The 24,027-nt window shown below is 35.6% G+C and overlaps 1 protein-coding gene across 1 annotated transcript in view; it reads left to right on the forward strand.

Moving 5' to 3' along the window:
- The window catches only part of KLHL1 (kelch like family member 1), a 242,966-nt gene that overhangs the window by 75,373 nt on the left and 143,566 nt on the right, over positions 1 to 24,027 (forward strand). The window contains exon 3 of the mRNA XM_069802592.1: positions 9,468 to 9,604. Coding sequence (XP_069658693.1) covers positions 9,468 to 9,604 — 137 coding nt within the window. The remainder of the gene's footprint in view (positions 1 to 9,467; positions 9,605 to 24,027) is intronic.

Genomic DNA, 24,027 nt, shown 5'->3' on the forward strand with positions numbered 1-24,027 from the left:
AACATTGCATCTAAACTGTGGTGTTTAACACAACCTATTGTCCATGAGTTTAAAAAAAAAAATATTCAATTAATACGGTTGGGACAGAGCAACAGCAACAAAAATTCCTGCTATCAGAGGGAAAGCGGCAAGGCAATTTAGATAAACTTTTAATATTACCCTTGATTGATAACTTTTTTTTTTTTAAGAAGGAGGAGTAGTAGTTAAAGAATATTTCCTGATACTGAGAATGCCATTAATATTTTCAAAGGAATTTCTGTGATCTCCACAAGGAACTCTTCTGGTTTTATTTGTACCTTTTTCAGACATAAAAGATCTTAAGTTCACGTAATTGAGTATGTACCAGTTAAAGATTTTGCACATGCAGAAATGGGCCTTGAGTTTCAAAGGTCATTTCTGAGAATTTCAAGTTGGTTATCCAGTTGAGTTTTGGTTTTGATATGGCCATGTGTCTAATCTCATTGTAATCAATGGAGATCTATAGCTTAAGTTACCTAAACACCTGTGGCTGATTGTGCTGTGTTGACCTTGGCTGGTTGCCAGGTGTCCACCAAGGCACTCCATCACTCCCCCTCCTCAGAAGGACAAGTGGATGGAAATAAGATGTAAAAGCTCATAGGTTGAGATAAGGACAGGGAGATTGCTTAGCAGTTACTGTCATGGGGAATACAGACTTGACTTAGGGGGAATTAATTTAATGTAATGCCAGTTAATAACAGAGTAGAACAGTTAGAAATAAAAATGGAACTAAAAACACCTTCTCCCCCCCACTCCTCCCTTCTTCTGAGGCTCAGCTTCACTCCCAACTCTTCTACCTCCTCCCTGTGAGTGGCAAAGGGGCATGGGGAATATGGGGGTTGTGGTTGGTTCATCATACGTTGTCTCTGCTGCTCCTTCCTCCTCACACTCTTCCCTTGGTCCAGCATGGGGTCTCTCACACAGGACACAGTCCTTCACTAGCTTCTCCAGCGTGGGTCTTTCCCATGGACTGTAGTTCTTCACAAATTGCTCCAGTGTGGGTCTTTTCCACGGGGTGCAGTCCTTCAGGAAGGGACTGCTCCAGCGTGGGTCCCCCACAGGGTAACAAGTCCTGCCAGACTCCTCTCCATGGGCTGCAGCTCCTCTCAGGAGCCTGCTCCGACATGGGCTCTTCACTAGCTGCAGCTTCCTTCAGGGCACATCCACCTACTGCAGTGTAGGATCCTCCACAGGCTGCAGAGTGGATATCTGCTCCAGCGTGGACTTCCAGGGCCTGCAGGGGGACAATTTGCTTCAGCATGGTCTGAATCTCTGCTCCAGTGTGCCTGGAGCACCTCCTTCCCCTCTTTCTTCTCTCACCTTGGTGTCTGCAGGGCTGATTGTCTTACATTTTCTGATTCCTCTCACACAGCTGCTGTTGCACAGAATTTCTTATCCTTTCTTAAATATGCTCAAAGAGTTACTGTAAATGGTGTTACATCAAGCTGGCGGCCAGTCACCAGTGGCATTCCCCAGGGCTCAGTTTTAGGGCCAGTGCTCTTTAATGTTTTTATAAATGATCTGGATGCAGGAATCAAATGTACATTAAGTAAGTTTTTGCTAATGACACTAAATTAGGAGGAGCTGTGGATTCCCTCAAGGGTAGAGAGGCCTTACAGAGAGATCTGGACAGACTAGAGAGCTGGGCAGTCACCAACCATATGAAATTTAACAAGAGCAAGTGCAGGATTCTCCACCTGGGACAGGGCTATCCTCTTTACACGTACAAATTGGGGGACAAGAGGCTGGAGAGTAGGCCTGCAGAAAGAGATCTGGGGGTTTGGGTTAGTGGCAAGTTGAATATGAGTCAGCAGCGTGTCCTGGCAGCAAAACAGGCCAGCTGTGCCCTGGAGTGCATCAAGCAGAGCATCGCTAGCCGGTCGAGGGAGGTGATTGTCCCACCCTACACTGCACTGGTGCAGCCCCCCCTCGAGCACTGTGTGCAGTTTGGGGCGCCTCAGTACAAGAAGGACATCGAACTATTAGAGTGTGTCCAGAGGAGGGCGACCAAGATGGCGAAAGGCCTCAAGGGCAAGACTTTCGAGGAGCGGCTGAGGTCACTTGGCTTGTTCAGCTTGGAGGAGAGAAGGCTGAGGGGTGAGCCCACGCCAGTCTACAGCTTCCTGACGGGGGCAGCGGAGGGGGAGGTCCTGAGCTCCTCTCTCTGGTGACCAGTGACAGGTCACTCCATGGAGAAATGACTTGTGAAGATAAATTAATAATGATGCTCTGTTGTATCATTTTGTACAAAGGAGTTCTAGAATAAAAGAAAATGATGACATATAGACCTTAAAAATCTAGATACTTAAGCATTCACTTATTATAATGACTTCACAGATCTATCTCTGTACTTTCATCAAACCTAATCTCTGTGTTTCTGACATTTCTCCTGATAGTTCAAAGGAGCTAAAATTGAACTTTTCCTTCTCCTGCAAGCTTTTTTCCCCTTTTCCTTGTGGAGTTACAGTGAATAAATAAAATCTTTAAGCCCACAAATAGAGGATCACCGTTGATTGTGTTGTCTTTCTACATTAAAATATGTATGCTATGTCTGAATGTGTGGGTTTTCTTCTGGAGGAAAATTACTGAGTTCTGCTTTGCATATGCATCATAATGGATCTTCATCAGCTCTTATCAGTGTGACAGTTTGCCTGTCCTGCCCATTTCCAAATGTTGAGAAGCTGCTTGGATTCATATTCCTGTCTTCTCTTTTTTTTTTTTTTCATCTTTCTACTGGTTCAAAACAGCATAGGGTACAAAATACTGGTTGCAGTAGCAGATCTCTTCAAAACTGACACAAGGATGCAAACTGACACTGACAAAATGTTTTGGACAATGGACTTTGTTATCAAGTCTGGCAGCTGTGATATGTGCATTGTCGTCTCTGGAAAAAACTAAAGCTATGGTAGACATGGTGTGTTTGGTGGAAATGATGTCAGGTTTGTGTAACATTCCTAAAAACATTGTGGCAACTTAAGGGATACAATGAGATGTAAAATTGTGTTTCAGTTTGTACTGTAGAAGAGATAAAGGGCCACTTACACTTAAATGTCTGGGAGACAGTGAAAGAATGAAAAGAAGTTGAAACCAAGAAAGAAGAGAATGTAAACTCAAAAGGCATGGTTCTCAGGGCAAAGAAGGAACATCACTTAGTGTAGATACTGATATCACTTATACTTGTAGCTGTATATTGTACAAGAGATTAAAGACAAAAAGGAAACTTTCTTGTTTCAGGCTTAATTGATTTTTTTCAAAATTCCATCTCCCTGTTTATGGGTTTGGGGAAGTTTTTTTGGTTTCTTGTTTGGAGATTTTTTTAATATTATTATTATTATTATTCTGTAGTTGTTCTAGATAAAGTTGTGTTTACAAATGGGTTAGTTTATAAATATTGCTCATATGGTCAGGGGAAAAAAAAGTCTATAATATAGTTCTGTTCCATTTTTCTCCAAAATGAGATAAGCACACAGGACAGATTATCAATATTAACAGTTGTGATGGGAAGTGTGACACAATTGTCATTAATTTAACTGTTATATACTCACTGACCGCTTCTTTACCCAGTAAATCTGAATTTCTAATATGTTAATGAGCTAATGTGATGCTACTGAATTATTAGCAAGACTATGATAATGGTTCTGAGTTGATGCTGAATCCCAAATTAACTCTAAGATTATCTCCTGTTTGTTAACTGCACAGGAACAGCTTTCTTTTACAAAGACTGGGGAAAAAATACGCTATATTTAGAATTTTGCCACATGACTTTTGGCAGATTTTTTATTTCCTTTTTTCTCTGTAAAATATGTATTTTTTCAATTTGACAGATACAAATGTTGAAGTGTACATATGTATATATACACACATTTATATATATGCATTTGTAAATATGAAAATTTAAAAAAATCTGCAGTTTTAAGCTTTGAATTCTGAAAGAAAAATTCATTTTCAATGAGCACTGGCATGATTCACACAAAGGATATTTTTGAGAAGTCAGTTGAATGCATGTTACTGTTGAGACTTAGTTTCTTTTTCTTGTACCATTCGGATGACTGATACGTAATCTGAGTTTTTGTCACTGCTAACTGGGTTCTGTTAGTCACTTAGAGCCTACAGATACGTAGATTCATCAGGTAAAGTCATTCTACAAAGTTAGAACTGACCGTTCATAAGTTTTCTTTCTAACTGTGGTGCAATCTTCAGTACTGTCATGGCTTGCAATAGGATAGCATATGTTAGATAATCCATGTTTTCTTTCTTGCCCTAAGACAGCACGTATTTCCTTTGCCTGTTGACTCTGAAAAAGTAAATGATTTCTGCTTTGAAGGAACAAGTAATGACAATGTAGAAATCAAAGTAGCTGATGGTTTGTTGGCAAGCAAGTCTGAGACTAGAGAAAAACTAAAATTCAAGAAGGAAGGAAGTTGTTCATGAACAAAACAGAGATAATGGGCAGAATAAACAATGATTGGCTGTACGTACTCTTCAAAGGCAATAGAAAAGAGTAGCAGATGCTTTATTAGTTCCCACTATTCTTTTACCAAAAGCAGATTTTGAGTTCCACATCTTGAAACATAGCCAGCATAAACACTTCAGCACTCATTGGTGAATTGTTACTCAGAGTCTTCCAAACCAGAGGTGGTACCTCCCTACTATTGAATATATTGCACATCCCCTGAATATATTGTCGTTCCAGAGAGACTGAGTACAATTTCGGTTTTGAGAGGAGGATAAACAAAATGTGAACCCCGGAGAGAATGCACAAAGGAACGCAGACACTCTTTTATCCTAATTGTTATTGTGTTGTCACTTTGGAAATTCCTGAAAATGTCTCTGATCAAGTTAGTCAATGGAATGAAAAGCGACTGCTCTAATCCACAAGAGAAGGAAGGAAAACAGTCTATGAGCAATGTGTGTAGGTACAAACTAAAGGAAAAGCTTGCCATGTGTAAGTGGTCAATGGAATATTTTTGTTCTCTTCCTAGAGACAAGATACACAACATGTTTGGAGAATCTGGTTAGAATTTTATGGGCAAGAATAATTTATGATATATGTCATGGCTTTCTTTACATACTTACAAATTCGGAACATGGAGGCAGTTACAGCAGTAACAAGGCCAAATCAACATTTCAGTGTCCTGACTGCAAAGGAAGAAAGGTAGATGGCAAAGAATTCTAGATTTGAAATGCTGACTAGATGACAGGTGGAGGTAGAAGGTACATATAGTGGCAAATTCTTCAATAGAGAATGGATGTTACACATTTAGTTTTGATCTTAAGCAAAGTGAAATAGAGTCTGAAGAACAGAATTAACAGATTAACAAAAATAAAATGAAAATGTTGCAAAACAAATAAATTACCATTGATAAAACATGGAATGGAGACTTTGACAAGGAAAATTCCTCAGGGTACCAATAGCTTTTACAGCGAACACTCTTCTCTTAGTTTTACACAGTTCATTAGGGACTACAGAACAAGATTTGTTTTGTGCTATATTACTGAAGCTGAGTTGAAAATTACACCGTTTTCTACTTTATGTGTATTAAAGCCAATTGTAATAGTGTGTGTGGGAAAGACTGAGTAAAAAAAGGGAAAGACATGACATATCTCATTCCTAATTATGGACAACATGAAACAGGGTGATCCCAATTAGCTACAGATCAGGATTCTGGGATAGGAGATGCCAATTTAAAGTTGGTGGGCAATATTTGGTCTGAAAAAATTTACTGGTGTTTGGACATGATTTTTTTCTAATGATCTTTGGTACTGATCAGGAAATAGTGTGTATACTAGATTAAATTTACTGTTAGCTATATTTTTTGCAAAGCTGTTACACCTTTTTTTGTGTTTGGTAAGCCGGTGAGGGAGACTACCACAGTCATCAGGAAAGGTAATCACTACCTGGTGTAATCCAAATCAGTTGATCTGTTCCACAGCTTGCTCCTTTGTTTCTATTCAGAAAAGATGGCAGTCTTGATTGTACTGCCAGAATTGTTCTGGAAGTGACAGCCAGTGTCTGCTTCCTTTTTTTCCTGAATTTTTTTCAAGGGCATGCATGGATATACCTTAGTATATGTTCTGCAAGCCTTAAAATTTAGGAAATAATGAAGCCTCCTCTATATATACAGTATTCTTACAGCCTGCTGTAAGAAGAGCTGTAGAACACCACTGTCAGTAAAGACACCCAGTGTCAGCTGGTGTCCTCTACAGGGGAACAAATCACATTTAAAAGCAATAAATGTTCAACTCCTATATGAACTAGCATAATATATGTGGAAAAAAGTTGTGTCATGCCTATGAGTTTGCAGTCCAGGTAACATCTGAGATTCTACACAGTTGACAGTAAAATATTGTTAGAGCTTGCTTACAGAATGTAAGTGATCAAGGTTTGTTTCTTTTGTTTATTTGCTTCTTTTACTTAATAAATGCACAAACAATGTTGAGGGAATTCTGTATCAAAGGTGTATGTGAAAACAGTTGTGACAATTGCAAGGAAATATTCTATAATAAAAGAAAACAAAATCTGATATCAGGATAAAAAAGTCATAACAAGAATCAGTTATATTCTGTATTATAAAAGAAACCAGAAATATATCAGGCTGAATTTAGTTGTAGTAAAGGTAGAGAAGTCTCTTAAACTGGAGAAAATATTTCTGGGTCCAGAAACTCATTTTAAGCCATGAATTGCCTGCTGTGATTCTCAAGGATGAAAGAGTTTATTATGTATTCTCGCTGCTAGATCAGTAGTTGAAAAAAGGTGACATAGTGAGACACCTGACCTTTCTTGATGAATAGGTCAACATGCCTTTAAACCAAGATTTAGGGCTGTTTGGAGCTTTCTGAGCTACAAAAAGCAGCAGATCATTACAAATTAATTGATCGCTTTGATTTCTCACTTTTCGTTTTCTATCTCAACACTGGAACACAGTTAAGATTTACAAAAGGTGTCACCTTTCAGAATTAAGTGTAATTAGCAAGTTTCTTTCACTTCAATTCAGCCTGTGAAGCACTTCCAAATATAAAACTTTGTGTCTTGAAATCAGCTAACTTTTTGGTTATATTCAGTTGATGAAATAGCTGATTCATTATTTCTGTTAACTATTGATTAACATAAGAGACTTAAAAAAAAATCCTCTTTCTTTATCACTCTGTTCAAAAACTTGTTTTGCTCGTTTAGGTGAGCTGCTACTTCACAGAACCTTTCTGCTCACTTAAGCCATGTTCTTTAACAGGTGGTGCAAACCAGTATGGATAAACTTGTAAATAAAATGGGTTGTGCAGAGGACCTGAGATCTGTATTACATATTTTTCAGGGTTTTTCACTTTGGCCTGGATCTTGTCTGGTTCTGTAGACTGAATGCTTATTTGCAGCTGGAATCCGTTAGACAGCTTCTTTGAATTTCCTCATCCCATAATAATCCATGAGACAAATTCTGGAAAATCACAGATCTTTGAAGAAGTTTGTGAGAGAGTTGTCATCCTTCTGTTACTTATTTTCTGTCTTATCTTTGAGTTGAGAATACATATACAAGAAGATTATTTAATAAATAATGTCTGAACATAAATAACATAAATTGCAAATATAAGATACTACTGTTTAAAAATATTTCAGCTGATCATTAACTAGTATATTAAAATTTCTGTTCATTAATTTGTCCATTAGTTTTGATGCAGCAAAAGGTTTTGGCTTTGCTTTTAGTAAGTGACCAAGTTGAAGACTCATAGTTGAATTTAAATGGTGGTGTGGTTAATAAATCTGAAGCAACAGCTAATGTGAAATGGTCTCAAATGGAAATCTCGATCACAGTCCTAAATTAGATTTCTGCTAGTTCTGACAGAGTGTATCATCTCGTAGAAAATCATAAGTTTGTAGTGTTTTTTCCTTCTTGCTGTGATTTTTTCTTTAATCAAGCATTTAATAACAGTAAATCAAGTGACTTATAAATAAGCAGTAAAAAAAATTATTTGAAGAAGGTTTATAACATTTTTAGTTATCCAGAACTGTACAGTTATCATGGTTGACTTAAATACACACTTGTGATACTCAGTTAAGATAATAAATAAATGTACATAGAAGTAAGTGTTCCTCAGTGGTGAAAATAAATAAATAAATAAATAAATATAGTGAATTAGGAGTATCTAGTGGTAGCAACAAAGTATATTTCTAATTTCATCTTTTTGTAGCCATCTATTGTTTTTATTAATTACATGAATGTAAATGTGAGCTGTTTATGAATTAGGACCTTTACTTCTAAAATTCACGATTGCTAGAGTTGACCACAACATGAGACATGATAAAACTACTACACCTAATTAGTCATTGCCCATCATTTGAGCCAGAGTAAAGATCATATGTATCTTCTCAAGCTACCTTACTTGCGGGTAAAATATAGTAGCTTAAAACACTGTAAAATTATGAAGCCAGTTCAAACTGTCATATTTTACTTTGTTATTGAGATGAGCTAAAAGAGCAAAAGCAATTAATTACCACACTGGCTAAGTAAGCAGTAATTTGTTATTCTTCAGTATCTTTTTTTTTTTTTTTTTTTGTGAACAAAATAGTTAACAATATACAAATGGCTAAATATTTTCTCTTGGTTTCCAAGTTCCCCAGTTGTGATTCTTGTGTCTTTTATCAATGTGTTTATGTGTTATGTTTTCAAATTAAGCCAGAAATGTGACCCATCTTTTATGAGAGCATGTGGTACACTATTTATAGCTGTACCACATTTCTAGCTCAAGATCATCTGTGAATATTCACTGCTAACAAAATCATAATATTATTGTAGAGGGTATTTAGAAGCATGCCTTAGCTTACCACCCCAGTAATGACAATTATACCTGGTACTTGCTGTGGTTTTTATTTATCTAAATCAGATCCCCAAACAGGCCATGCACATTTTGTAAGTATTTTGAAATTATTTTCCTTTGGAAATGTTTCTTAAAAAAACATTGCATTACACAATAATTTTTCTTTTTTTTGATGAGTAGCATTTAAGCTACTAACAGTTTTACTGAAGGTTGAAGGATTGTGTAAAGTCACATGCTGTTAGTAAAGTTTATAAAAAATAGGCCTTTAAGAGCAATGCAGAGTACCTCTGGAGTATGAAATGTGTTTCACTAGTAAGTTGTCTTTGATACTGAAAGATTATGTTGTTAACAATTGGGACATCTGCATGATTGGAAAATTATCAGAAAGACTGAGTGCTAATTTCTATGTCTATTTTATAGTCATATGCTAATGTGCCACTTGGTTCATACAAAGGAAGCAAAACCAGATTAGAATTAAATGTCATTCTGTATTTTGCTGCCTACATGCATTAATAATATATTGCTCCTGGAAATTTATAAATACTGTGAAAATATGTTTTTTTTAAAAAGGTTCTTTTTATGTAAGAAATTTCTCATACATATATCAATGTAAATTACACCAGTTTTTAACTTTTTTGCAGACTTGTCCTCAGTTCTGTCTCTGACTATTTTGCTGCCATGTTTACAAGTGATGTTTGTGAAGCCAAGCAAGAAGAGATCAAAATGGAAGGCATAGACCCCAATGCACTGTGGGATCTTGTTCAGTTTGCATATACAGGTATTGTACTGCATACATCATACTTCCTATAGAGAAAGATGTTGATAATTTTGTTTGCTACATGCCAAAGAATTGTATTTGTTTTCTAAATACTTTTTAATCTCAAACTCATCACTCAAACACTAATTTACCATTTCTAGAGCTGAATTCAGATTCTTATCTCCTATCTCCAAACTGTTACATATGTCAAGCTTGGTAGGTACAAGAGACCAGTCAAGAAAATTATATATTTTTCTTGGTTTTCAAATACTTAAAAAGAGTGCCTCATATGCACGATTCAGATTACATGAGATCAATGAAGAAACAGCTGTATTTTTTGAAGAATAGCCCTATATTGCTGTTTTAGTCAAATATCAGTTTAAATAATTACATAAACCTTTTAAAATTTTAAATAATGAAACACTTTTGAAATTTTTTATTATGAGTTGGATGTTGTCACTTTCATTTCTTGTTATAGGCTGGCTCTCTGCTGTGTAATGTAAACTTATGAATAACTCATAACTCAGAGTTAATAACTCAGAACTTCCTTCTGAATAGTTAATACATTTTAATGCATAATAGATTTGTTTTTTATCCTTCTTAAACAAGCTGTTATGCACAATGTATCTGAAATGCATTAATATGAAAGAATACGAAAGTTACAAAATAAAGTAATTAAGAGAGGAAATGCCAATAATAAGATTTGTAGTCTGAATTTGTCTTCCCTTGCCTATGAATCATGTAAGTATAGAATATATGCTGTTTGCTATGTTTCCTAAAAGACATCCTCATATTGTTTAAATTAACAGTATTTTATCATGACGTTTCTATTGAATATTTGATTATAGCTTCAATTTTAAATGGATAACACATAGCCTGCAGTTTTAATCCTCTCTAAATACACATATATTAATTTAATCATAAGGTGCTGTTTGCTTTAATATATTTAATCAGGATATGTGCTGTTTATTTTATGACATAATAACTTTACCATCTTAATAGGAAACAGAAACTGCAAATAAGCATAATTGAAGTTAAAAATGCTCTTTTTGAGAATCATGTTTGAAAAATTCAGGTTCAAGGAATGTCATTTATATAGTACTCTGCATGTTCAAAGGGTAGTGCCTACTCCCTTCAGTTGTAGTTTTGCCATTCAGGAATGTACGCCATCCAAAGGGTTTCAAGCTAGGGATCCATGAAATGAAGAACATGTAAGTAGTTTTTATCAAGCATAAGAAGGATACAATCCAGTTACTAGGTATTAGTATAAAATGAATGGCAGAGGAATACCAGGGCAAAATCAAGAATACCTTGGCTCAGAATAGCAAAAGATCTTACTGGTAATGTTAAATCATTCTGTAAGAGGAAGGTTAAAGGAAGAAGAACTAAGAGGAAGATGAAGGACATTGTTGTTCCCCTGGGAACAAAAATGGAAATACGTTAGTACTAGTAGTTAGTAGTCAGTGGTTCTTTAGCCTCAGTTTTCACTAGAAGATGACATGCAAACACAGAGCACAGTTAATATTGACAACAAAAGATGGCATGCAAGTGTAGATTAAGAAAAGAAAGAAACACAGAAGGAAGCAAAAAAATACTTAAGCATTTTCAATATGAATGAAGCTGTCTCAGAACTTTATTGGTTATCTCTGAGAACTTTGGAGACTGGGTGAGGTAACGAAAAACCAGAAAAAGCAAACTCCTCCCACTTTCTGTAAAAGATTAAGATTTTCAGCTGCTTTATGCTCCTTGATTTGTCCATGCCATGTTATGTACTCTGTTTATTATGTGAGGTGGAAAACTTTGAGGTTTCTTCTTGGTGTTAGGTAAATAAGGATCAACCTTCAGAAACAGATGAAAAGACAGCTCCACAGGTAGTATAATTCCAGTGTTTTCTAATTTGCCTCATGTGAATTTGCATCTGTAGTGTTCTTTCATTTAAACTGTCACATAAAGCCCAAACTACCTTAAAAATGGCAACATTATGTGCTATCATAATGTCACCTTGAATTAGCAACTTAAGGTGGTAACAAAGGTTGTAATTTCTATAACTTGCAGTGGTAATACACCATTATCCTTTTATTTCTAACCCCTTTTGGAGATTAAACGACTTAAAAAATGTCTTCTTAAATTTACACTTGAAAAGGAAACGTCACGAATACTTGCTGACAAGAGAAGAGTGATGAGATTCAGGAAACATGAGTCCATTTTGCATGCTAAAAGAGAACATGTATTGGATGCCATGGACCATTCTGGTTTTGATTACTCTGTCTTGCATTTCTGTTCCATCAGGTTCTTTGTCCTTACTTATTCTGATTTATCCTGAATTATTCTCAGCTTGTATCCTTACCTCTTAAAATTCATGTTAGATTATTTCTTTCTTTATTTCTTTTCTTGGCATCAGATGTCTTATCAAACTCCTAAATTTCCTAGCTACAGTTATGCTAGTAAATTAAACAGTGCTAGGAAACATTTGCAGGCATTAGAACACAATTATCTATATTGATCCTGGCAGTTTTAGCCAAATCCAACTAGCAGCCTCTCTAACAAACCTTGGGTGTAGCCTGGTGTCCTGGCTTTAGTTGGGATAGAGTTAATTTTCCTTCTAGTAGTTGGTATAGTGTTATGTTTTGGGTTCAGTATGAGAAGAATGTTGGTAACACACTGATATTTTCAGTTGTTGCTAAGTAGTGCTTAGACTAAGTCAAGGATTTTTCAGCTTCTGATGCCCAGCCAGCAAGAAGGCTGGAGGGGCACAAGAAGTTGGGAGGGGACACAGCCAGGGCAGCTGACCCCAACTGGCCAAAGGGGTATTCCAGACCATGTGACATCATGCCCAGTATATAAACTGGGGGGAGTTTGCCTGGGGGCAATTGCTGCTTGGGAACTGACTGGGCATCGGCCAGTGAGTGGTGAGCAATTGCATTGTGCATCACTTGTTTTGTATATTCCAATCCTTTTATTATTATTGTCATTTTATTATTGTTGTTGTTATCATTATTAGTTTCTTCCTTTCTGTTCTATTAAACTGTTCTTATCTCAGCCCATGAGTTTTACCTTTTTCCCAATTCTCTCCGCCATCCCACTGGGTGGGGGGGAGGGAGTGAGTGGCTGCCTGGTGCTTAGGTGCTGGCTGGGGTTAAACCACAACACCTGGATATGCAGACTCACCATGAACGTGGCCATCCTTGGACAGTGGGCATGAACACTCAGAAGTGCTACAGATAATTCAGTGATAACTCACAGGTGATAAGGGAATTCCTAGAACATGGTCCCAAACTTACTCAGTTTATTGAAATTAAATGCAGTCTTTGTTCCTTGGTTAATCATTCTGTTTTCCCATGTATTTTGACAGATCAAAACCTGTCCCTTCAAACCTTATTTTTTTCCCTTCCCTTTCATTTCCACCATCTCTCATGATTTATCTGGCTTCATAATTTCTTATTTCTTTTCTTGCCCTCTGATTCCTTATTTACCACCAGTCTAATTCATGTCCCCTTTTCCTTTAAGTCAGTTCACTTTCTTCTTTGTGCTGCATGGATGTGGACAAGGGGAACACTGAAAAGTAAAGGAAATAGCCACTGTTCTGATACCGAGCGGTGTAGCAGCCAAGAAAAACTCCCGTTCAGCCTTTTAATCTGTAGTCTGGAGCATACATAGTCTAGACAATATCTGGAGAATTTGGCTGCCAAATTCCAATTACTGACTGCACACTATGTGAAGAAGTTTTCAGCAACTCATGTCTGTGGCCAGTTTAGCTCTTTATTCTTTTACCCAAGGAGTAGCAAACCATTTTGATAAATGGGCAGTTATTAGCTCTTCTACCTTCTTTTTCCTGTCACTACCTTCTTAGCACAAGGAGATTAAAAAAAATAAAAATAATTCACGAATAGTTGCTGCTGTTAGGAGAAGTTTTTCCCTGGGGACAACTGAAGATTTCAGGAAAATACAGCTGAACATGGGTTTGCTTGTAAAAACTTAAAAGTTAAGAGTATTATGCTGTAAATATTTTCAGATATAATTTGAAAAAGGGAACCATTTCCACATTATGTTAACTGTAATTCAGTTAGGTTTATATTTTTTAGAATCTAGTGAAATTATATCATTTTTATTACAAATCATACATATTAAATAGATTAAGAATGGTAAAATATGCATATCTGTGAAACGTATTACTATAGATAAATGTATCCTGTACCAATACCAGACCCTTCAGTTCCAGCAATAAAATCAAGTACTGTTTCAAAATATCAGAATTAAAGATCAGCAAAGGGGAGGTTTTGTACATCAGAGACCTTAAGAAAGATAGGTATATTTATCTGAAAGGAGAGTTGTTAACATCTGCTATATCTGTTAGTACAAAAATAGGTAATAATATTAGTTCAGTAACTACCTACACATTGCTTTGTGTGACTTCAATTTTTCCTTTTAACTCCTGTTAATTAAAATAGTTCTTACCTGTGCTTCCAGAAACATTCATATGCTTCTGAAAGGACGTGATTTTCTGGACTGAGTTTCTGAAGTCTCTGTTCAGTGCCATTTCATCTAAATCGTTGAAATAGGTGATGACTCCAGTTTGTTCAAAACAACAAAATTATATTGTCTACTTTTTAAAATCATTAATAAAAGTTATTTCTTTTGTTCATTTCTAAATATATTCTGCAACTGTAGATAGATGAGCCTCTGTGTTGGGCCAGATCATAAACACATTTAACTCAGAGACTTGCCAGTAATAATATCCAATAGTAGATATTTGGTAGCATGATATGAATAGTCATAATTTGGCTGGCATGTCCTCCTAACTTCCAGCTTTATGGAACATAATTTCATCTACTTCGGTAGTCGGTGATCAAATGTGAATTTGTCTAATCCTTTTGAAAGCATGTGTAGTTTTAGCTTCTACAGCATACTGTGGTAGTGAGTTAACCTCTGTAAAATATATTACTTACTTTGGTATTTCCAAATTTGCTGTCTGATAATTTTGTTTGTTTTCTCATAGTTTCTACTTATGTGAGAAATAACAAATAATCATTCCTTTTTACCTCATTTGTGCAAATCATCACTTTATCTGTTACTGTTGTATACAATAAACCCTCATTTAGCAGATTACTTACTATTATCATTAAGAGATTAAAAAACATGAAACTTTGCAATGCAGAGAGTAATTTTCATCCATTCTGAAATGAATATTTATTACCACCATGTACAACCTATTCTTAGACTTTCTTTAGCATAACTGATTTTGGTTTCAGACAGTATGGAAAGGTTGGTGGTTACTGCTTCACAACCCCTTTGATATCGTCTTTTGTTATTCTAAGCATTCAGTGACATGAAAAAACAAAACAAAAAAATAAAACCAAAAAACCCAAACTAAACTCTCAGTAAGATAGTTGAATTTTTATAAATTGAGTTCTGCAACTCAATGAATTTTGAATCTGGTCAGAAAAGTTCTAAATATTATTAGGGAGGTAAAAATTTTATTTTAGAACAAATTTGGCATATTTTTATTCCAGTTATGAAGGAGGAGAAATGTAAGGGTAAAAATATATTTTTGGTGTAAATGTGGTTTTGAAGCTTTTTCTAAAGGTCGTTGGTTTTATTATTATAATCTCCTTTAAATATATAATTTCTTACTACAAATGTACTTTTCCCACTAGTTTTAGAATATGGGATGTGAAAGCTGCTTCCTTTTTTCAGTAATGAAAAAAACCTCAAGAACTCTTGAAAACTAGTTCGTGACTGTAGGTCTCAGTTTTTTAAAATAAATAAAAGAAATATTTTTGCTAAAAATATAAAAGAAAGCGAATAGATCTTACTTATTTCAAAATGAGGCTATTTTCCTATGTTTATTTAAAACTTGTAGTGGAATTTAATGATATTTATGATAAAGCAGAATTCTGATTCAGTAGAGAATCAAAATTCCTTTACCCCATGACCTAAAGATAATATTTTGCTACCATCATATTAGCTTCCATAAGCCTTTCTATCAGTCTTGGTTGTTTATTTATTAGATTTAAATCTTTCAAACTCTGCATTTCAGGCATTCATTTTTTAAGGGAAAATGTTCAATCTTCTTTGACCTAATTAAAAAGTAGCATTTTTTCCTTATCTGGTTTTGTATTTAGTCATTCAAAAGATTTTCTGTTACAATAGGTCCTAAACAATTTTATTTATCTATGTAGATGTAAAAGATAGATATATATATAAACAAATAATTATATAGAGATATCAAATATATATGCATATTATTAAAAAAACTTCTCTGCTACCCTACAAAATAAAGGCTGCATTTATTTTCAAGATGTCACATTTTCATGATGACATTGTGTTCATTTATTATCAAGAGCAATTTCTTATATAGATACTGAGCCTTTGAAAAATTTTCCCATGTAAAAAATAACTAAATAATATCTCAATGGGAGACAAAGTAGTTAGGTAGCAACACTAGTGAATTTAATTTAGAAAAAACAAACAAACAAAACAACCAAAAAAAAGGTGTGTATTGTCTCTTTGCCAATTGTGTAAAGTTGGGATATTACTTTCTTTGCAAAGGAAAATTAACATTTTGATCAACTTCAGGAAGATCTTGCCGTCTATGAGAAATCAGCATATTAAATAAATCCAGTCACCTTTTTGAGGCTATATATATAAGTAAAGTTGCACAAATCCTTAAATAAGATAAAATGTTAATTTTTTTTGCTTGCTTCACTTTTTTTTAAACTTTTTTTTCCTCCTTTTACAATAGGCAGTTCTTCTGGACTTTTTTGTTTTATTCTTAAAGAAAATATTACTCTGTTAAATAAAGGAGTCACAGTACTTTATTATATTATGAAAGGCTTTATAATATGGTAAATTGTCATCCCTGTGTCTCCTAAATAGGTAGATGACAGAGTCATGACACACTGTGAAGCTGGACCGTGTTCACTCAAGTGTAGAGCAAATAGACTTCTAAATAATTGGCAAGGTAGAATTACATAGAGACCAGCAGAGCATCGAGTCCTGTACAGCCTTGATAAGAGCTGCTCCTAAGTGAAGGCAGCTGTCCATCTAAGAGTAGTAACAAGAAGACAGAAAATTAGACTGACAGAAATACTGATGTAAAGATAGTAAAAGGTGTTAAAGTTTCTGTGAAGATTCAACATGACTAATTATAAAGTTAATGTGATAGATGTACCTATAAAAACACAATTTGATTAAAGCTGAAAAAATTAAGATGTATTAAAATAAGTACTGTAAACTCTACGTTAGATGGGCTTTGGGGTTCTTTTGGAAGTTGGGGGGTTTTATATGTATAAGGATTATAACTGAAGAACTTAATTTTGTAAATAATGAGATAGTGGCTGCATAGTGTTTTATCTGAAATAAGCACAAAGATTTCTAATTATAAGCTAAATTATAATGTAATTACAAGTTGTATAATTCAAATTCTATATATAGACGTAGATTTCTTAGAAAAATGCTGCATCAAAATTATGTGCTTCTTGTAGTTTGCATAGATCAACAAAGATAAACCACAAAGGCTTTCCTACTGTCTTTTTTGTGAAGAATATATTTGACCAGTAAAAAATACGCAACTTCAATGCAAGGTACATGTTTAATCAATCCAGACTTTGCTGCATTTGGTTGGTTTATTCAAATAAACAAAATATGTTTCGTCTGTGATATAACAGAACTATAACAGAAACAAAGCTTCTTCTTTTGCATGTCTGTTAAATGTTTCATGTTAGCCAGCTGAGGAACTCTGAAGCCAACACTGATGTGTAGCAGCTATGCAGAAAGTATGTTTCATTTTTCAAGCAGCAAGACGATTGATAGCAGAAAATCTAGGATTGAGATCCTAAGTGCCCTGGGGTACATGGATATGTATTCTTTGATCTTTTTAGAATTCAAGATAAGCAGTAATACAGAAGAGTACTTCTTTACCTCATTTTCTTAGGTAATGCTTCTTTCTTGATCTTAAAACTTGAGTTTTGATTATTTGCAATTATGCTTACATTTTTTAGATAGGACTGGAACTAGAGATTGAAATTCTGGTATTTTGCTGCCATTGGTGACTCTGGGAGCCTTCCTTTGAAGTTATAACAGATCTGTGAAGTTACTACAGATTTCCTCATACTGCATCGAGCTATCTAATTAGTAAGCGTTCCCAACAGTGATCAGAAGAATAGGCTGGTGCTTTCAAACCATTAATGAAACTGAAAAAGCAAAAATCAGTTAACTAACAGAAAACAGAATTTCCTTGATTTATTTATGCACATCTGAAAAAAAAACAATAGAGCGTGGATCATACATGGAAGAGGTTCAAGCTTTTAATTAGATTTTATTTGGGTGATTCTTTAATTAAAGTACTGTCAAGTATCTTCTCTGTCAGTGTTATATCTAATAACTCACACAGGGCAGACAGCAGGGATGTAGCAAGAAGGAAACTGCCTTTAAGCACAAGGACCCTTAGGTTCCTTCAGAACAGAAGCTTTATTAATTAAATATCCCAGGGAGGTTTGTTTTTTGGTTTGGGGGATTTTTTTTTTTTTTAATTGCTGAAACTCAGTTGTCTATATGAATAAACAGTGACAACGATTGCTAGCATAGTTTTGGCCTGTGCCAATTTATAATGTTCATCGCAGCCACAGTATCATTCTTCAACATGCAGTTTGAATGTGACTACCACAGTTTGGAGGATGACAGAATTTAGTGTATAACTGAGGCCATTTCATTCCAGTTAGCCTCCGTGCTAGAGGGAAGTCCCAGACAAGCTTAACTTAATAGATATAATGTAAGGCTGTATGTAAATTATTAAATGCATCTGCTTAGACAAACAATCCCTAGCTCTTGGGTGATGGTAGCCTGTTTACAGTGTTTCAGGCTACTCTCCTCTAGGAGATACTGATCACATTGAGAACGCGAGTGACCCCTGATACTGTGCATATCGTGAAGGTCTTTGCCTCTACCTCTGTGACATGTTAAGTTCAAGAGTTTGTTCTGTGGTATCATGTTAGAGACCCCTGTGAACATGGAACATCTCTATCTAGGACTTTTTGCAGGAGACTATGACCTGCTGCTGTCCCACTACACTTGCTCTGCCATGTACTCTGCTGAAGTCATGGTTGACTTTGCATTTTCACAGGGTAAGCCCTTGTGAATTTCCAGTCACTTCAGATGGGAGAGCAATTGTTCCAGGAACTCTGGGATGAGTGATAAAAGGACAAGTTAAGGTAATTGAATTGACCTGGAAGACTTCATAAGCTATTGTGTAATGGAGGGTACAGAAAAATGGTCGTAAGTCATAGCAGATGGTGGTTCTGGATATGGAAGATCCCCTGTGAAGCTCTCTTCCAGAAGCAGATACTTGTCATAAACCATTTTCAAGAGTCAATAAAGAAAAATTTGCAGTTACCCACAGAAGCCTTGTTTATCAGGGTTGCTCCAATTTAGGAAGTGGGAAGGTGGCAGTGATCTCATAATCTGCAAAGCCATCATTCAGATTATCTGTCCACAAATGTTGTGCATTGACTACATTTCCAAGACCATATGTACCTTTGCTCCAGTTGCGTTTCTTACTAGTGCTGGAGCAATTGACAAGATTCATGTTTTCATATAATATTCCTCATTAAATTCTTATTTATGCATCAGCAAAGCCTTAGTACAACACCAGGGATTATTCCTGGGTTGAATTATCAGCTATACTCTCCATGTGTACAATGCAAGAATCTTCCAGAGTTCCTCACTGTAACTGTAGGACTAGACTGTCATCCTCCTTTCATTTGTAGATGTCAGCCTGCTTGGAATAAAATACTTTCATACACTGCATGTCTTTCTGATCCTGAAACAAACCGTGGGCTTTGACGTAATTCAGGTCTGTGGGAAACTGCAGAGACTGCCTGCCTCCTTTTTTTTTTTTTTTTTTTTTTTTGAGTAATCCCTGCTCCGAGGACCTTATGTCCCACTGGAGCAGATGTTTTCCATTCCTGTCACTGAAACATTAAGTCCTTGCTCATTCCTGGAGTTATACAACAAAATGAACTGTTACTCTTCCTCCTTTTACCCAGGATACTCCATCAAGGGACAGAATTTGCAATTCTGTATTAGGAACCAGCTGTTTTCTCATTCTTTTGGTGTAGTGTATGAGAATTTCTTGGAAAAGAGCTCTAAACTGCATATCCATAAATTTTGAGTATTCAGAATGACGGAGACTGTTATGGGGAGATAGCTAGTGACTGTGTCTCCTTGTATTGTGGTGCAACCTGCTACTCCTGAGAAGTCAGTAAGAATAAATTCAGGCAGACTCAGGGAAGCAGTGAGTGTGGAGGGGGAGAACAATTAACTGAGTGCACTGCAAGGTGCATTTTTAAAGCTGTCCCTTGCTAGGTTCAAAGTTCTCCATCTCTGAAGAAAGAATAAACCAAGCATTAATACAGGACATGCCTGAAAAGTGAGAGGGTTCCTCTGAGTGGAGTGCCATCCTTTTGTGTTGTCATCTGGTGCATGCCATGCTGTTGCCTAAACAGCATCAGTGAAGTGATCAGACAGGCTGCTGTAGCATGGGATCCCTCTTTATTGTGGTTCTTTCCGGAGTTCCTGCAGTGGAGACGTGTACCCATATCCACTCTGCTGAGCTCAGCTGCCTAGCTATGTAACCACAGTTCCAAAAGAAAGCAAAAACTTCAGGAAAATGATAATGGCAGTTTGTAAAAAAGGTCCTCACCTTTCACATGTTTCTCTGCTTCTGTCCCTGCATTGTAAAACTTACCTTCATTCCCTTTCTATTCTGTGCCCATCACACAGCGACTGTGCTGCAATGTACCCACAGAACAGGATGTATCTGTGGTATTCACTTCTCCCAGTGGTGCAATCCAGTCCAAAGCAAAGCAGATTTCATTAGACTGCGAGGTGGACTCATAAGCAAAAATCTTTTGTTGGCAATTGATGCCTCCACCTCTGTAACTTTTTGTTCTTTAAGCATGGATTTGAACAGCTCTGTGATACCATAGCACGAGCTGCCAAATCATCGCCTGAGAATTTGAGAAGCTTATTCTGGTAGAAGTGAGTACTGCTGCTTCTGAGCTAGCTTCAGATGTGGAGAATAAAATACTGCTCCTTCAAACCTGAAGGCTGAGCTCCTTTGTCCTTGAGACATTTAAGACTTTTTTTGTTTGGGTTTTTTTTCTCCCCAGAGGTCAGGGCTTGGTTGTGTTCAGTGTAATAGAAAGGCTATAACTCACTGAGATATAGATACTGAGAGTGTGTATTGTGTGGTTTTGATTATAGCAAAAGGACCTGTGTGAGGCAGGTCATTTGGGACAGTTCCGGAAACCTGGGCGGTGCGCTGGAAACCACAGGTTGTACACTCCTCTTCATACCATTGATAGAAAGCAACCAGTGGAATAAAATGTCCCTGAAATGTACCTAGTATTCAGTACAGGTCTTTTGGAAGAAAACTTCCCCCCCTTCCTCAGTATGAAATTTGGTTTTGTTTACAAAAGTAAATTTCTGGAGTGGTTTTCAATGTGTGCAGCATGAAGTGCAGGATCTACAGTCTGAAAGCAAACCTAAGTATTGAAGTCCATTGACTAAAAAGAATTAAGGCAAACTAAGGCCATATATCTGAAATGAGCTTTTGGGAATAATTCTTGTCGTCTTCCACCCTATTTGGTGTATGAGTGCAAGATTTGTGCTGTTGGAAATTTAGTTAGTAAATCTTGTTTATGTTTGCGTATTTTTGAGGTAACCTTTTTCTTGGGATTTTTTTCTTTGTTTTAACCTGTGAGTTTATATTCCTCTATTTATATATAAAACTAAGCTTTAAATTTCTGAATATAATGACTGTATAATAGTTGAATTACTGGTGATGTAATTATTAATATATTGATCATCTACAGAAGTACAAACTAGTAATCTTTAGCAAATAACCCCAACAATGAAATTCATATTTTAACAATTTTTCTATAGCCAATGGAAAAACATATCTTCAGAGCACTAATATATCTTTCTTCACACTTTATAAAAAGGATTTTGAAGATTAGACTCACAGCTAAAATTATTTATTGGTTTTACTCTTGTTATTTGTATGTATATCTTACAGGTGACTAAATATCTAAGGTGAGCTAAGGCACATGAATTGCAGTTGCTTCATAAGGGTAAAGTAGCATCTTAATGTTTCTCTCTAAAAAGCTGATATTTATAGGTCAGTGGACAAATTTTCTTTACAAACATGACGTTTCAGATATACAACAGAGGTGTTTTGGGTTTTTTTTAGACCAGGAGATGAAAGGTTACCACATGATGGCATATTTTGGCTAATACACTTTTCTGATCTTTAGCCAGACATTTGCAAGAGGGTTACTGCTCAGGCGGGATTTTAATTTGTTAATAGGATTTCCTTATCACTCTGCAATGTTGTAATTTTCCGTGCCATTGAAATACAGTGGACTTTGGCAGTACTAGCAAATGACCACGTGATTAGACCAGTTTAGTCTGCTTACTCAAAAAAGATGTAGCATGATGGGGGTGTAAATAATGGTACAGCTTTTTAAAAGAGTGAAGCTATTTAATTTATAAGAATTCTCACATTACTGTGATGGAGGCATTTTCATTTTTGGCAAACTACATATTTTTATGGCTGTGGAAACATTAAATTATTTATTTATACGTAATAATACTTAAATATAAATTTCATATAAAAATTGTTTTTTGAAATGACAAATTCCCATGTTTGGTAGAGAAGAGTTCAAGAGCTATCACCATAACTGACAATGTAATTGAGTATCTAATCACAGTCAAAAGTTATATATCTGAATCAAGTGAATGCTTTCCTGATTTTAACTTTAAGTGTTTTTAGAGATTATTTCATAGAAATGTAAATGAAAATTACTTAAAAAAAATAATTTTAAGTCCCCGATGTGAAGAGGAGTTAAAATAAGTTGTCCTTTTCAAGAGTTGAATTTTATCCACAGGGATTAAAAAAGACATGTTGTATGAACAGAAAATCAATCTGTTCCAATCAGATGACTCAGTTTAGTTTAGAATTGAGGGGGATTGAAGTTGTTCAGGACAGGAAAAATTTTCTGTTAGGGAAAAAAAAAAAAATCACTGGGGAAAAAATAATTTTCCTACTTAAGTCGTATGGTTTAACTTGTCTTTTATTTATCATGGCTGATACCAAAATGGCTGCCAAAAAATCAAGTGATTCATCAGCACCCTCAAGTAAACACATCTTTGGGTCATACCTACTTTTGGAGTTAATTTGTATTTGGTTTAGGTTTTGTAAGATGATTAGTCTGATAATAGGAATGGGCAGATCCTAAGTTTTTTCCCCAATTTAAATTACACTATCTGTTTGTGTATGGGCCTACTCCCTTTTGGGGTAGTAATTATTTGTTTATTTGAATATCTACAGCACAAAAATGAGCTGCCTTTCTGAATTTTCACTGATGCTAAATGCCAAACTGTAAGGAAATAAGCACAATCAGCTATAGAGTGCTTGTTTTCCTCACTTGCAGCTGATGAGCATGGTCTGCAGCAAATAATAGAAAATAAAGAAGAGTTTGATCAGGAGAAACCTCTGCAAAGGGAATATACTGTCTGTCATGTTTTCTTTTCTGAAAACAACTTCACCTTTATGAAGAGTGTGGGAGATGATAAAATGGAGAATTTATCTTTTAAGGCATAGGTCAAAATCCAGGAATCAGCTGGAGACTAAAAGATGTTCTGCTACAGGGAAAATACTTTTCAATGCATTCTTCACTGGCTGCTATTCATGGATGGACATAAGAGGTGATTACTACACATTACGTCATTACCAGGAGTTCACAGTAGCAGAGAGAATGATCATCAGAATTGGACCCAAATAGTGTTTAAAGGGTGTAAAGCATTTCCAGACACTTCATCACCTGATACCTGATGATTACGATGATTCCAGTACTCTCTGTTTGGGAGCAGATGAACTCAATTTGTATCAGCAAATATAAATTCAAATATATATTAATCTCATTCTAAAGTAAATGACTAAAACAGGGCAGATGGAAACTGCTCTAACACCTCATATTTCTCTCCATTGACTATAAAAGGAGATCTCAGATGATTAGGTCAGGTGGCTACCTAGCAGATACCTAAGATTTGGTAAGATTAATGATAAGCAATGCCAACAAGGTCTATTATAGCAATATGAAGCATAGCACCTTTTTTATAAGCTTTTTCTTGTCTTCACTGGAATTTGATGCTGTTTCAAAAAAGCAATTTCTTCTTGTAAATGTAATTGTAAGCAATTAATCTACTACGCAAAATCTGAATAAATATCTGCTTTTATTTAAAAAAAATGGAGATCTAATAGAGATGCTGCGTTCCTACAACTGGTTAGCCTATGGAAATAATTCCATTCAGAAACTCTTCAATACTGCAACACAACTGATTAAGACACTTGAAATAGAAAGGTTAAAAAGATAAATACCTGA

The sequence above is a fragment of the Haliaeetus albicilla genome, chromosome 15 (genome assembly GCF_947461875.1).
Source record: "Haliaeetus albicilla chromosome 15, bHalAlb1.1, whole genome shotgun sequence".
Classification (NCBI taxonomy): Eukaryota; Metazoa; Chordata; class Aves; order Accipitriformes; family Accipitridae; genus Haliaeetus; species Haliaeetus albicilla.